The following is a 16,526-nucleotide window of genomic DNA, read 5'->3' on the forward strand; positions in this document are numbered from 1 at the left end:
GCTGTCTGGCATAAGCGGGCAGCTTGATATGCCTGGCACTGTGGACTTCAGAACACGTTGGAGTTGAGTTGCAAATTGTGCTGATCCAGAACTAGGATTTTTTTCCATGTTACTGAAAAGAGTTTGCCTTGTTCTATGAGACCCGGGTATTAAACTGGGTCTATAATGCAAGTTGAAGGCTTGCAATCAGTCCTGTCTAATCCCTTGCCTCTCCCCAGGCCAAAGAACCCTCCATCACAGGAGTGATACCCTGGAGACAGTGATCCTGGTAAATCCCAATGTCGACAGCATCGTGTCTGAGGTAAGGACCAGATGCCAGCAGGCTTTCTACACATCAGCTCTCCTACCCTTGCTTGACATAAAGGTCCTGGCCATCACACTTTGCACCTTCTGGAGAGTTTGAACATGGTGCCAGTCTGCTGCAAGATGTGGTGAAGTGGCCAGGTGTTCTGGTCTTGCCAACAAGATACATGCAGTAACCAGTATTCTGTGGCAGAATTTACTGCTAGACAAGGAAACACACGAGAGTGTATCATTTCTTGTATGCTAGCCCTTTAGGAATGAGCTGCTTCCTGGAAGAGTTAGTGCCTTAGAATTGCCTGATTTTAAGGATTTCTCAGGAGCTTCTAGAGTTTCCTAGCAAACAATGTGGAAGGCTTCTGAACCTCGAGCATAGTTTGATGAGAGTCTAAATGTGCCGACCTCTTACGTGGCAGTGGAATGCCAAACATTTTCTCTTAGCATTGGCCTACTTTCTCAGTGTGAATTATGATGTGACATGGAGCTGTGTCGGGCAGGCAGTAGCAGCGTCTTCCCTCTTCAATAATCTATTCTCTTCTATGTAGAAAACTTATGTTTTGGCTGTTTGTGAATAATGCGTAAGTATTGCCTGTCCATGTGATTGGGTTTCTGGGTGCTGGTGAGGAGTACAGATAACTTTTTGACTGCAACACTCTGTCTCATGGTAACAGGTCCGCTCGCTGGTGTGTGATTCATCAGCCCACAAACTACTGATCTTCTGTGGTCAGAGCTCAGACCAGGAAGGAGACTTGATCCTGCAGACAGGGACCTTCACTTACCAGAAGTTTGCCGAGATACTTTCAGACCCGGAGGTGAGTGTGAGCAGTAAGCCAGCATGTCCCCTCCTGTTCACAGAGCGCACGATAGAGCAACGCAGCATGCGCCGCTCCTTCAGGTGGCAGATCCGCAGAGAGATGGGCTTGAAATCCAGCAAAAAGTTGCACACTGTAAATAACTCATGCTATAGTCTTGGGCATCTTGCTTTAACTCCCTGGCTTAAGTTTTCCAAGGCGGCATGCATGGGTGATTCCACCTTTAAGTGCTCACCTTGAAATAACCTTGAGACTGGCTCTGCAGTGGGCAGACACTCAAAATTTCTTAAAGCAGGTCTTAAAATATCTGTGGGCAGCTTCCAAAAAACAGCCAACAGAGGCCATCATCACCCTAGTAAATGTAGGTATTTCTTTTAATTTCACAGGCAGTCCAGCAAGCATAAGCTGTTCACAAGGTTCAGAGTGTTCATTAAGGGTGTGTAAAGATGACGAGGGGATGACTAAATGCTGATTAAATAACTACATGATGATTAAATAACTACAAATGTAGTTATTTAATCGTAGAATTGCAGAATAATTCAGGTTGGAAGGGTACTTGAGAGGTCTGTAGCCCAGCCTCCTGCATAGAGCAGGGTCAGCACTGAATTTAGACAAGATTGCTCAGGGCTTTGTCCAGTGGGGTCTTGAAAACCTTATAGGACATCTCTGAACCTCTGCTTCAATGTTAATTATCTTACCTAGGTGTACTATAGCTTTCCTCAGAGGCTTTAAACTCTCTTTCTATTGGCGCTCATTGCCGATACAGAAAAGCTGCTTCAGTTTTTGATAAGCCCTACTTCCACTCATTATTGTGTGCCAGATGTTTAGAATGTCTCCGTCTGATTGAATGTGCAGTTGCTGCAAGAATGGCTGGGTGATATTTTGGCAATTTATATCATTGTTGCTGTAATTACGTCAGCAAATCTGCCCACCTTCATTTATTTTAGGCTGATTGTTCTCATTTATTTCTGGTACCCCTTTATTTGGACACTAACTAGTCAATTAAGGGCTGTCTAAGCAAGAGAACACAGTGTAAAGAAGTGTACTAATCTCATTCCAGATACTTAAGCAGTCTGAGGTTTAATGCTTCTTTGTTCGGGATATGTTCAGCATAGCTCTAAGGAGCCTTGGAAATTATATCGACCTTAATTCTACGTATTAATCATGTAGCATGTCCCCAGCCCTGTATGTATATCAGAGATGGAGTCAAGACTTTCAAAATAGGTCCCAGGAAAGAAAATGAATCTGAATAAAAAAGAAAGTCCTATGGCACTAAAACTGCACAAAGTGCTATATGATCGTTCACTAGCCAATGAGCAAGGGTAAGTTCAGACAATGGTACTTAGCATTGAAAAGGGTATCTCAGGGTTAGAATTCACAAACCAAAAAGAAACTGCTACTTTTGAGCCCAAGCCAGGGACTGATATCCCAGGTTAAACAGGAAGAAGTAAGGAAAGAGGACAAGGTGGTTCCTGCTTTCATTTTCTTTCCTGAGGTCTTGTCACCCTGTATTCCCAACAGTCAGGAAGCATAACAGCCCATCAACATCAAGAATTTCAAGAGAGCAGAACATGGCCCCATGCATCTATTTGCAACGGGCTTTTGGACTATTTAATCTATCCCCAGTATTTCCTGTCAGTAAAGTGCTCGTGGCGTCTTCAGTATTTCTGCATTAACTGGCTATTTTTTTTTAAGTGCTAAATTGGTCTCAGAGCTCTATTTGACCTTTATTTGTCTGTGCTTGTCTCATTAGGTCACCCAGATTCTTAGCAACACTGATTCAGATATCAAGGCCTCCCTTACTGTGTCGTGCTTGGGAGAAGGAGACTGGAGCAACCTTGGGCATCCTCGATTTCAGGAGATTATTAATCTGAAACTGAATCCTGATCCAGTGCTGCCAGAAATGGATGGGGTGTCTGAGTTTGCAGAATACGTCTCTGAGACAGTTGACGTGCCGTCTCCATTTGATCTCCTGGAGCCACCCACCTCAGGGGGTTTTTTGAAGCTTTCTAAACCCTGCTGCTACATATTCCCTGGGGGAAGAGGTGATTCTGCTCTCTTTGCTGTCAATGGGTTTAACATCCTTGTGGATGGTGGCTCTGACAGGAAATCATGCTTCTGGAAGCTGGTAAGGCACCTGGATAGGATTGACTCAATCCTGCTTACCCACATTGGTGCAGACAACCTACCTGGCATCAATGGGCTCCTGCAGAGGAAAGTTGCTGAGCAAGAGGAGGAACAATCCCAGGGCTCTACCAACTACAGTGACTGGATGAAGAACCTAATTTCTCCTGAGCTAGGGGTGGTTTTTTTTAATGTTCCTGAAAAACTGAAGATGCCTGAATCGTCCATGAAAGTAAAGAGGAGCATTGAAGAAGCTTGTCTGACACTGCAGTATCTCAACAGACTGGGCATTAAATCAGAGCCTCTCTACAGGGTGGTGAGCACTACCATTGAACCTATCACACTTTTCCATAAAATGGGAGTGGGTAAGCTGGACATGTATATACTGAATCCTGTCAAGGACAGTAAAGAAATGCAGTTTCTAATGCAGAAATGGGCTGGTAATAGTAAAGCAAAGACTGGCATAATTCTTGCAAGTGGGAAAGAAGGTGAAATTTCTGTTCCCTATCTCACATCCATCACAGCCTTAGTGGTGTGGCTTCCAGCTAGCCCAACAGAGAAAATTGTAAGGGTTTTGTTTCCTGGAAATGCTCCTCAAAATAAGATACTGGAAGGTCTTGAGAAACTCAAGCACCTGGATTTTCTGAGGTACCCAGTGGCTACTCAGAAAGATATCACTTCTGGAATACCTCCACCTGTGCTGAAGCAGACCAAAATTAAACAAAGAACTGACAGTAAAGAGAGTCTTAAATCTTCCCCTAAGCCACCTGCGACAAAGCAAACTAAGAAAGAAGAGGCAGTTGAGGAGGGGATTAAGGAGGTAAAACCAGACATCATAAAGGATGCTAAAATTGAGAAAAAGGTTAAAGAACACTCGGAGAAAATTCCTGAGAAACCTGTTAAACATGAAAAGATAAAGACAGAGACAAGTGATGCTCTCAAGGCTGAGAAAAGAAAATTGGCAAAAGACAAGGTTGGAAAAAAGCATCTCAAAGAGAAAGTATCGAAACTGGAGGAGAAGAAAGACAAAGAAAAGAAAGAGATTAAGAAGGAGAAAAAGGACTTAAAAAAAGATGATGGAAAGAAAGAGGAAAAAAAAGATTCAAAGAAAGATGATAAAAAGAAAGAAACCAAACCAGAGCCCAAAAAAATTTCTAAACCAGACTTAAAACCATTTACCCCAGAAGTAAGAAAAACATTATACAAGGCAAAAGTTCCAGGCAGACTCAAAACTGAGAAGATCAAAGTCAAACCTGAAAAGGAAGTACCCGCTGACCTGAAGACATCACCAATGGAGAAGGCACCTGTACACGTGGAGCCAGGAGAGACTTCCATAGCTGAACAGAGGTTAGTCTTGTCTTCACCAGAAGATCTTACAAAGGACTTTGAGGAATTGAAGCACGAGGAGAAAGGGGCCTTGCAGCTAACTCAAGAAATGTCTGATATTGAGGTTAGTGATAAGATTATGAGAGTACCTGAAACAGAGATAAAAGACTCTGCTGACATGATTGCTCAGGGTTGCCTTGAAGTGGATCTGATTTTGAAACCAAACATTCCTGATCAGGGAACAACTGCTACTGATATGGAAAAAGAATCACCAGAAGAGGAAAAGACAGTCCATCAGCTAGAACTGAGAGCAGGTCATGCTGAAAAAATAGAGGATGAAAGAAGAACAATAGATGAAAACCGTGACATGAGATACTGGGAGGGAAAAGCTGAGCAGGACAAGGAAGTTCAGCTGTTTCCAGACAAAGAACAGGTACCATCTCAAATAGACCTCTTAGCAAAGGGTGTTCAGTCATCAGGGTTCAGAGAGGAAGAAAAGGAGGAAGAGGAGAAAATCTCTTTGGACAGAAAACAGAGGGAAGCAGAAGCAAAGATTTGTGAAAAGTATATTGAGGGGACAGAGGCACAGGAAGAGGGTGAGAAAGGAAAGAGAGAAGATGTGATAGAAAAGGCAGAACTGGAAGAAAAGGAAGAACAGCACATGAAAGCAGAGGAGAAGGTGGAAAAGAATAGAGCCTTCTATGAGCTGCATCAGGATGAGAGGGAGGACAAAATATTTGCCACTACAGAAAAGGAAAAAGACATGAGTGATAAGAACAAGTTACTTGGAAAGGACGTAACAAAGGAAGAGTCATATCTGAGCAGTCTGCCAGTCCCACCAGGAGCAACAGCAGAACATGTTTCATATATCCAAGATGAAACTATCCCAGGCTACTCAGAAACAGAGCAGACCATTTCTGATGAAGAAATACATGATGAACAGGAAGAGAGGATCCCACACTTGAAGTATGATGTCAATGCCTATGACATTTCTGTTCCTGACCACCCAGGCTCTTTTGAAGCAATACATGGAATACAGGCCATGCCTACTGCTGACCTTTCAGCCAAGGGCTATGCTGGCCAGGAGTCTGAAATCCTGGCATATCCTACAAACATTGTGGCAGCACCTCTAGCTGAGGAGGAACACATATCCTCTGCTACCTCCATTACAGAATGTGATAAGCTTTCATCTTTTGCAACTTCAGTAGCAGAAGATCAATCTGTTGCATCTATAACAGCACCACAAACAGAAGAGACTGGGAAAAGCTCTTTACTTCTAGACACAGTAAACAGCATGCCCTCCTCTCGGACCGAAGCAACCCAAGGTCTTGACTATGTTCCCTCGGCTGGCACAATCTCTCCCACATCATCCTTGGAGGAAGACAAATGTTTTAAATCTCCACCCCCTGAAGATTTCCATGCGTTAGCAGAAGGAGAGAGAAAACTGGAAGCTCAAAAAAAGGATCTTCATGAAGAGGCAGAAGATGAAGAGGAAGAAGAAGATGGAACTCCAAATATTGAAATGCCTGAGAAACTCAGAGGGCATTACAATGCCCCCATGTTTGCTCATCAAGGATGTCCTGATAATGTGTTAATCAGTGTTCCCACGGAAGTGATGCAAACTTCTGGTCTGCCATTATCCACTGAAGAAACACCCTTTTCCCAGGTTGACTCTCTAGAGGCTGAAGAAAGATGCATGAGTCCTGACGATAGCACAGTCAAAATGGCCTCTCCCACCCCATCTGGCCCCACTAGTGCAGGACACACACCATTCCACCAGTCTCCAGTGGAGGAAAAACTAGAAACAGTAGATTCAGATCTATTTGAAAAACAAACAGATGCTGCTGCCAAGAAATTGGAAGGCCAAACTTCTGTTGTGGTGAAGGGAGCCAAGGGTGAACCTCTCAGGGAAGACGAGGTATCTGCAGCTAAATACAGACATGGAAAAGAAGTACCTGGACCTGTACAGCACAAGCTGGACTTGGGCAGTGACATTCCAGTGTCCCCTGGAGAGGACGTGCAGGAAGAACCGGTGGGGAAGGAGGAGCTGCCCTGGCTCTCCTACCACAAGCAGGACACAGTGGTGATCGGGGAGGAGGAGGAGCGTCCCATGCTGCCTCATCCCAGCACAGATGTGTTTCTGGAGCCAGAAAAAGAGCAAGGAACTAAAACCATGACAGAAAGTTTAATGGGATTTTCAAAACACTTGTCCTTTGAGCCATTCTCTACCACAGAAACATCTCTAGGAAACGTGGATCCTCCACAGTTCACAAGCCAAAGCAAATCTGAAAGTGACAAATCTTCACAATTTTCACCTGATGACACCAAATCACTTTCTTTTACAGAAGAAAGTATTGGTAAGGAAAAATCCTCAGATATTTCTGTTAAGGGAGTGACTACTGAAGAAGGAAAACTGCTGTATTTCACAGGAGACACCTTCGAAGAAGAAAAATCTTCTCATGTTTCCATTAAAGACATCTCTCCAGAAGAAACCAAATCCATTTCTCTCACCGAGAGTCCCAGCAAGGAAATCTCTTCAGACCTTTTTGTTAAAGGAATTTCTCCGGAAGACATCACATCTCTTAGTTTCACAGAAGAGATACCTGCAAAAGAAAAAACTATGTCTGACTTTATTGACAAATTCCCTTCAGAAGCTGTGAAATCCATGGATTTCACAGAGCAGAGCCCAGCTACATTTGAAAAATCACTGAAAATTTCTGCCAAAGAACTCACGAAAGAAGTGTCAAAATCTTTTCCTTGCCCAGAAAGTAGCTCCGTTAAAGACACGTCACCCAGAGATACTTCAACTGAAGAAATGTCTCCAGATGACAGCAGTTTATTTTCTGCAGCAGAAAAGGATCCATTTAGGGGAAGAACTGCAGGCTTGGACTCTCCAGAAGTATCTCCAGATGCAAAGGGCTTACATTCTACAGAATCTAGCCCAACTGAGGATAAAACATCTTCACACATTTCTGCTGAAGGTGTAAAATCTTGCAGGTTCAAGGAAGCTCAAGAAGAAAAATCTCCAGAAATGGAAGACTTTTACATGAAAGATTTAAGTTATGAGAAGAAAGTGTGGTTTCCAGAAGAGGTGGAGGAGATCCCTGTTCAGGGAAGGCGGCAGAGATACGATAAAGAGCGAGAGAGCACATTCTTGGACGAGGTACCAGAATATGAAACAAAATCCCTTCCTAAAATGGGAGAGGAGGAGATCCTGTCTCCTGCAGTGCCTGGCAGAAAAGCAGAAACTGAAGCATGGGGCTCTGCATATGGGTATCTTCAGGAAGGAAAAGAGACTGGCAGAGGAGGGCAGTTACCCAGTGAGGAGGGTGAGGATCTCCATCATGCTGAAGACAAACCTGTGCTACTGCAAGCAGAAGCAGAATGTTTAAAGATGGAATCGTGTGATTACAAAGACGACACACAGAAGAATGCCAAACCTACATCAGAAACAAAGAAAGTGGAAGTAGTTCCTGCTAAAAACACAAATGGAAAGGTCTCCTCTGACTTCTCGATATGTCTCTGGTGAGGAAAATCAGGCCAAAGCATTAACTGGAAACAAAGAAAGGCAAGAATTGTTGTTGACATCTAAACAAGATTACTCCTACTTAGATGATGAGGAGAAAGCTGTCTTAGATATCTATGCAAAGTCACTAGACCAAGCACTAACGACATCTCCCCTGTCTGTAACGGCTACCACTCTGGAAAAGGAGATTGACACAACACCAGAAACAGAAAGGCCTTACAAGTTAGATCAGTGCAAGCCACCTTTATGGGAGGAAGTCCCATCGAAGGACACAGAGAAGAAATCAGACATCAGTGATTTGTATCAGGAAATAGACTGTAAATACAAGTCAGATAGAAAGCAAGAGGACGACTGCAAATCCACTGAGGGTCTTTATGACTTTTCAGGAAGAAGAGAGCAGATGGCAGCAGCATCTACTCTGTTGCAATCTACAAGACCAGCGGAGTATGAATATATAGCAGCGTCCCCAGGAGAAGGTGCTGCAGTGTCAGGGCAGCATACACACTCCCCTCTCGGACAAGGCCCTTGTCAAAAAAGCAGTGCTGCCACGGGCCATGCTGAGGCTGTGGGTTCTGCCAGCCAAGTGGCATATCCTCCAGAGACCTATTCTAGGAGCTCCCCTGAGCCTTATTCCTATGAGGAAGGGGTCTGCAGACCCAGAGGTGATGACAGTTCTACAAGACAAGAGCAAGAAGAAAGAGAACCAACTCCCTACCCTGATGAAAGGAGTTTCAAGTATGCTGACATCTATGAGAAGATAATTGTGTCTGGAGTTGGACCCTCCCCCTTCACACCCAAGGGTGCAGAGAGCCTAGGAAACACTGACAAGGTGTCAGCAACAGCACTGATCTCTCAAAAAGGTCAAGGTTTTCACATCTCTGCAAAGGAAGAAGAGTCCTGCCTTTATACCTCTGCTGAGAAGGAGTTGTCATCTCCAGCATCCCCTAAAGATAAAGCAGATTCAGCCTTTGACTACACAGACACCCATGAAAGATACTTGCCCTTGTCTGAAATGGATAAACCTAGGATATCTGAAGGACAGGAAAAACTGAAGGTGTCTTCGGCTTTGCCAGAAGAACTGGACTCTGAACTGCACCCACCATCCGCAAGCACAGCATTTGCCTCTCCCACAGACATGACTGACACATTTTATCAAGAAAAATCAGCTGCCTATATTGATGCTGCTTGTCCAGATGAGAACATTATTTTGTCTAGCCGGGAGCAGACATCTCTGTCGCTGAAATCTGAAAGCCCAAATCGCAAAGATACATACTGTGAGAAAGCAGGTCGAGGGGAAGAAAGCATGAGTGACTCCGAGTTAGAAAAAGGGGCTAAGGAGAAATCTGAAAAGGAGTCTAAACTGCACAGCCCTGTTGAAGCTGCAGGCACAGTCTATGCACACATCTCAGCAATGGACAAGTTTCACATGTCGGAATCCCTTCTGCAAAGCAAGCGTCAGGAGTCCATTTCACCCAGTTCCACTGCCTCTTCACCCTCCGATCCAGGGTGGAAAGAGGAATATGGAAGTAGGAAAACTGCATCAGCCACTGTTGTGGGGACATATGTTGCTGGTTACAGTGACCTGCCAGACATAAGCAGAGATGAGCAGGCTTCAGAAATGTGCCATTTAAGACAAGATTCACAAAAGAGAGAGGTTGCTGAAAAAGCAACAAAGCAATCACATTTCTGTGTAACAGATTATCCAAGTGCAGCAGCGGTCTCAGAGTGCCAAGAGCAAGCCATATACTTGAAATCTGCTTCTGGAAAACAGAAAGAGGCATACAAAAAGGGCCCAACAGTAGAGGGAAGAGTGATGGATAGCTCTTCTGGATTTGAATGCTCCCTGCTGGGAAAGAGGGAAACATCCAGTATGTTCAGACATGAGCAAACCTCAGCAAGCCATTTAGGGGATCTCTCTCTTCCTTTAAAGGTTCCTTGTGCTTTGCCCTCAGACCAGGGGAAGAAGGATGAGTACTTGGAGGTCTCTGAGAAAATCAGCAGCCTTAACTCATCTTTTAGTAAATTCTCACCACTGAGTCCGTATGAAGAAGATAAGTTGTTCTCCAAAGCTGTGGAAAGAGAGTCTGTGCCCCAACAGCAGCTGAAAGATGACTCTTCCAGCCTGTCAGAGGAACCTTCATCTGAAGCTACCACTCCTGTGATATCAACTACAGCAGAAAGTTTCTACTCCCATATGCTTTCCACATATACGGGTGCAGGAGCGGAACCAGGTACCAGGAGTCTTTGGGATGTGTCTCCACAGATTCCAGATAACGCTGTGAAAACACGTACAGCTGAAACCAAAGACTTTGTGTTTGCTGAAGAACATGGTTCTCCATTCACAAGTGGCACGGGTGACAGCATTTTGCCATGCAGAAAGGAGTGCCAGAGTTCACAGTCCACATCATTCTCTGCAGAGAAACAACAGCAACCCTGTGTAAGCAGTTCAGAGCAGAAGGCACCATTTGCAGAACAGCTGATGTCACTGACATCTCTCCCTGATGTGTTGACATCATTTCCTCATCATCAGCATGAAGATGAAACCACAGCCAATGGTCCAACAGAGGTGAGCACCAGTCTGCAAGCTTTCCAAAGTACATACCATGCAGCAGAGGCAAAAGATGAAAAAACATGTCCTGATTCTGACAGCAGTTTTTCTCCATGCGCAGGCAAAGAGGACACAGAGAGGCAGAGCCGTCCTTCCTCTCTGATGTCCCCTGAACACAGATTCCAGCCCTTTTTCCCAGATGTGCAGAGGGGTGGAAGAACAGAGGACCATGGAGATGCTTCCCATGAGATGGAGCCACATTTAGGAGGCAGTTTTGATTGTGGAAAGAAATTTTCCTCATGTGAATACAAGCACAGGAAGGGAGAGCTCTCTCCCTCATTCATCAACCCGAGCCCTCATGAGCTCTCTGAAGATAGTGACCTCTCACAGGAGGACGGTCATCCTTCAGTGCAAGGAAGACCGCCCCACACTGGTAGTAGCCCCATGCAAAGTGCCACAGTGGAGGAAACCCCTCCAACATCAGTGAGTGATTCTGGAACTTCCGAGTCAGACTCAGATGTCCCGCCTGAGACAGAGGAATGTCCGTCCATCACAGCAGATGCCAACATGGACTCAGATGAAGATGCTGATTTCCTCCCAGTGGACAAAGCTGTTGGGAATGCTCATCATGCCAGTTCTAGGTCCAGCCATGATCCTCAGCCTGTTCCAATGGTAGATCCCCATCCTCATCCTCCTCACCCTGACGTTTGCATGGTAGACCCTGATATGTTGGTAAATGAACAAAGCATGAGCAGAACTGATAAAATTTCCAAGAAAGACATAAAAGAAAAGAACAAAGGTGTGAGGAAGCCTTTGAGCAAACCCAAATCTTCCTCGCCTGTCCGGAAATTAGATGTGAAAGGGAAACGATCACCCACTCCTGTGAAACAGCCATCGGACAAATCTCCAAAATCTGGCACTGCCAAAAAAGAAAGAGATGGAGGAGAGAAGCCCAAACCACGTAGTGCGCTGGTGCAGCCTCCTCACACAGAGGATGAGTTATCCCGGAGTAGTCACAGCAACCCTGGCAAGAGCCTTGTTAATGGCATCAAAACAAACCCCGGTAAGAAATTCTTCCTTAAGCATGCATTTTCTCTTTAGGTCCAACACAGGAAAAAAGCACTGGGTTAAATGTAGCAGAACAGAGAATAGGACTTCCCAGTCAGGCATGAAAAGTTACAAGCAGTGATAAGGTAGAGAAGTTGTCACACAAATCACTTAAAAAGATCAAAGCCTTGAGGAAAACTCTCAACCTCTGTAGAGCCGAATGCAGCCACCTCTGAAGAGAGACAGACCTGTGAGACCCAATTCAGAACTTTATAGGGCAAGATTTAGTTCCACCCAGGGGCTACATCTGTGGAGGGGCAATAGGTATGAGGTGGGTGCTGTCAAAGAAATGCCAGCAATTGAAAGACAAAATACGTGTGTGTTTTAAAAAGAGGTGGCAACCTCTCAGCCTGTGAGTGGGGTAAGTGCATTGCACCGGACTGAGATAAAGCTGTCACTTAGAGTAACAGGACATCGCCATGGTCAGATACGTCCTTTCCTGTGAAACGTTAAGCAGAGATGGGATGGGAACAGCTCCCAGATCTGAGTACCACACACAGGGCACTGAACAGGCAGTCTGACTGTTGGAAACAAAGGTCTTCTCTTTTTCCTAATTAAAGATGTGAAAGAGGGACTCAGCCTCAAGTGTGTGTACAGCCCATGGCCTCTTGCTAAGTGTTCACACAGAGACCAGTCCTCTACTGGTATCCTACCAGAGGATCTCAATATTAGGTGATACAGTATTGCATCATCGCCATGTCTGTGCTGAGACCCCATAGTGCCAGGCACTTTACAGACACAGAGCAAATACTAGTTTTTTGCTCCAAATCATTGATGTGGAGGGTAGACAAGAGCCAGCAGGTGGGTAGTGCCAGGGCGAATGGAGAAACTGAAACACAGCTGATGTGCTGTGGTCCCAGCAGACGCCCGTGGCAGACTGTGGCAAAGAGCGGGTGTAGGAGAAGTGAGGGAAGGTTTGCAGGGGCGCTACAGGGAGCTCCTCTTGCGTGAGAGCAGCTGACGGGGAGAGAGCCCCTCTTTCTCTGCGTGGGTGTGTTGCAAATACAGCTGAGGTGGGGCAAACGGCTGTCACTGGCAGCAGGGACAGGCCAAGCGGTTGATGAAGGGGCTGCTCAATGTAGTGGGGAGCGAGAGGAAAGCAGCAGACGGAGCAGCGAGGTGGTCACAGTGCCGGGCCAGGGAGGGTTCTGCAAAGGAATGTGGACTGAACAGGGGCTGAGCCAGCTGACGTTCAGCTGACAAGCAATTAGGGTGCAGTCAAGAGAGAGCCTGCACCAGGGTATTAGCAGAGTGTCTGTACAGAATGGTCATGTCTTAGCGGCGCTGCACAGGAAGAACTGGCAAGATGCAGTGCCTGGATATGCGAGTCTGAAGGGAGGGTTGAGACAAAGATACAGGATGTAGAGGTGGTGCATGGAGCAGTGCTGTGAGTTGCCCAAATCAAACTTGGGATGAGGACTAGACATCCGTAAGGCTGGCTGAGACAGGTAGGGATTTTTTGTTTGTGTAGCAGCTAGGCACCACAACGAGTTGTCCATGCTAGTAGTTAGTGGCTTTTTGCTCACAGAAGAGACTACACAGAGATAGTGTATGGAAGGAAAAAGAGGACAGAGGCCTCTGTGATTCCACAGAGAGCAGGAGGGAGAGAAGGGACAGTCTTTCTATGGGTTGTGTGTGTATATATATGTATATATATTGCTGAGTATAACAACTCTTGTTTGACCATCTCTCATCTTGTAAATGTAAGCAACAGCAAATGAAGAAAAGAGGTACAAAAGGTTGCTAGGAAAGAGCAGCAGAGCCCTTGGAATAGCAGCGATTCACAGGAATGGCAGAAAGCCAGCATGGAGGTTCCAGAAAGACTACTGTTAATACCCTAGGATAGCATATAGAGGCCATCAGAACAGGTTTCTTTAGCAAATGTAGGTTTCTAAATCACAAAAATTAGGACTAAATATTGATTGGGACGACAACTCTGCAAAAGCTAATAATGGAGATTTTTTATTCCTTCCCCAGGAAGGGCTTCTGAGCCTAAAGCCTTCCAGTCCCTCCCCAAAGAACAGCAGAACTCCCTTTCCTAGCACTGGCCCAGCATTGCACCCAGGTCACCTCTGAGCAGCAGAACCTGGATAAATTTTTGTTGCTGCAGCTGGAATTCAAGTCCTTCAGTGTTAATTTGAGTGTTTGTCCTTTCCAGAAGGGTTTTGTTAATCTCTGTTTTCTTTTTTCCAAAGCTTCCAATAGTCCTAAGAGCAGTTTGCCTGTGCCTATGGGTCCACCCGTCTATGTGGACTTGGCATACATCCCCAACCATTGCAGTGGAAAGAACACAGATCCAGAGTTCTTCAAGCGGGTTCGAGCATCATACTATGTTGTGAGTGGGAATGACGCAGCCAATGGAGAACCAAGCCGAGCAGTGTTGGATGCGCTCCTGGAAGGGAAGTCTCAGTGGGGGGAGAACCTGCAGGTAGGTCATGGAAATGCCAAGGAGTGTGTCTGATGCTCCTCGTGTCACAAGTGCTGGGGAGAAGGTGTGTGTCACAAACACGCCCAGAGAGTACACTAAGAGGAAGCAAATGGTACTGGGCATGTCCTGCTCTGCCATCTTAGAAGAGTAACTGTTTGTACCCATGAGGAGGAGGAGGAGGAGGACACCCGCAAAATGGTGTGAATGGAAGCAGATATGTCCTCCTTTCCACATCCTTCTGAGGGGAGGAAGCATTTAGAGATCATACATTCCTCCTTATCTGCTGCAGGACGAACCTATCCTCAAGCAAAAACAAGCACCATCACAGTCTGAATTTTCATTACTGTGTCCCACACCCAGTGGCATTTGTTGCTAGCCTTGTTTGCTGAAGATCTTTCTGATAGCAGCTTTTTATCAGTGCTTTTAAACCAGAGTGTTCTTACACATAGTTCTTGCTTCGTCAGGTTTGCAGGACATCCTGGGTGGGCACTGTTTCTGAAGACAGGTACAAAAAAGCGTGTATGTTCTTTCAGATGAAGCAGCCTCAGATTTCAAGGTCCCTGAGTTGCACATTGGGTCAATAGGCACATAAAGTCTAATATCAGACCATTAATAGTGACACTCTCAGCATTGTTCCTTTTCACATTGAGGGATCTGTCTAAGGCTGTTTCTGGAGCTCCACAGAGAGATGCTCTCCCCTGCACTGCAGCCATTTTCATCATCATGGTGTTAGTACTGCCAGTTTGCAGCCAGCTCAGAGCGCCATTGTGCTGGTACTGCACAAAATAAAGCATCAGCTCTGCCTTAGAGAACCTGACATCTGAAAGACATTAAATAGAACAAGCAGTACCAAGGGTACAGTGTTCCAAAATTAATGGGAAATTTTAGCCTCAGCTCCTATGGGCATTGTTAGTCACTGCAGTTGTTCTCAGACAATCATCCCTGCTGTTTTCTTTTCCCAGGTGACATTGATCCCAACACACGATACTGAAGTGACACGAGAATGGTACCAACAGACCCATGAGAAACAGCAGGAGCTAAACATCATGGTACTGGCAAGCAGCAGCACTGTTGTGATGCAGGATGAATCTTTTCCAGCCTGTAAGATCGAATTCTAAATCTCCCACACTTTGCGTTCATCCATTGACTCTCCAATCACCGATGCAACATCAGAGACACCATCTAATCACAGTCCAGTTCTTCTCTGGTTTAGTCCTCTACATGGTTCCCATTTGTCAGGCAATCGGGTATCCATCTAGCTCAGCACTGGATGCCATGAGAAAGAAGTGCAGGGCTCTGTAATATGCTGGACTGAGCTAAGAGTTCATGCAAGAGCAGTTGCAGGCCAGGGGCACTTTCACTTTCCCTGCTTTATTCTGCTGCCTGTACAGTTTCTGTAGACTATCTTGGCTGCCTTGCTGCTGTGAGAGCTTGTTCTAGTCTCTTCCTGGCTGCCTTGCCATTTAACTGGTAGCACCATGAACCTCGTCTTTCTGGTGAGGGCTGAAGTGCTGCTGCTGCATGTAGACAGTGCATGGGGGGTAGGGGGGGCAGAGAAGAAAACTAATTTGCAAAGAAAATGCACCTAGGAGATGAGGGAAGGCGAAACCCTCCAACTGTAACATGACAGTGAAGGTCATTCTTCCATCTCCCATCCTGAACATACAGGTGGTGTTCTGAGCAAGGGGACCTGTACTCCAGCTAGGCAGGACCACCGTTTGCCAGCTCTGCAGGTTTCTGTCCCAAGTATTTGGTTGTGGCATCCTGCAACACCTGCTCACTATGCTCAAGGAGCTGGAATGAAGGACATGTTTGTTTGGGGGCGGCGGTGGGAGGGGAGGGTTCAGCCTGTTGCTCTTTGCTACAAAGAGCACATTCCTAACCTGCTAACTTGAGCTTTGCACACACAGAGTGGCCAACTTACTCCCGCACATCAGCAGTGTGACAGTAGGAGGCACAGAGGGGCTGTTGCCTGAACAGTCACACAAAAAGAGTATCCAAACGCACAACTACAGCCCCCTCCAAAGCAGAAGGGCTGAAACAACCCTGGCCGCTGTTGGCCTATGTACGAGAAACCTCCCTGTCCTTGTAAACCAAAGGCTTTCTTGAGGATTGTGGTGAGGCGGCTGAAGAACCTGCATGCCATACTGAGAGGGGCTAGCGTCTGGCCGGTGTAGCTGATGTGTGCCAGCTCTGCAAGCAGCAGCAGTTTCCTCGCTGCCTGTATGCTGGTGGTCCAAACCTCTTAGCTGTGTTCAAGCTTTTTGTTGTCCCCCTAAGCGTCCAGGATGCGGGGAATAGAACCTGTGGTGTGAGGAAAGAGAACCCCCTTTCAAAAACACTCGGGAAAGTAGT

At 45.9% G+C, this 16,526-nt stretch overlaps 1 protein-coding gene across 1 annotated transcript; it reads left to right on the forward strand.

The window, feature by feature from the left end:
- Positions 1–220: 220 nt before the first annotated feature.
- LOC104071754 (microtubule-associated protein 1A-like) lies at positions 221–15,299 on the forward strand. The gene is given in 6 exon segments (XM_009572256.1): positions 221–301; positions 972–1,112; positions 2,866–8,039; positions 8,041–11,699; positions 13,939–14,171; positions 15,134–15,299. Coding segments are annotated over 4 exon segments (9,072 nt in total). The 5' UTR covers positions 221–301; positions 972–1,112; positions 2,866–3,015; the 3' UTR covers positions 15,290–15,299.
- The last annotated feature ends 1,227 nt before the right edge of the window (positions 15,300–16,526 follow it).

Source organism: Fulmarus glacialis, unplaced genomic scaffold, assembly GCF_000690835.1.
Source record: "Fulmarus glacialis isolate BGI_N327 unplaced genomic scaffold, ASM69083v1 scaffold39242, whole genome shotgun sequence".
NCBI lineage: Eukaryota > Metazoa > Chordata > Aves > Procellariiformes > Procellariidae > Fulmarus > Fulmarus glacialis.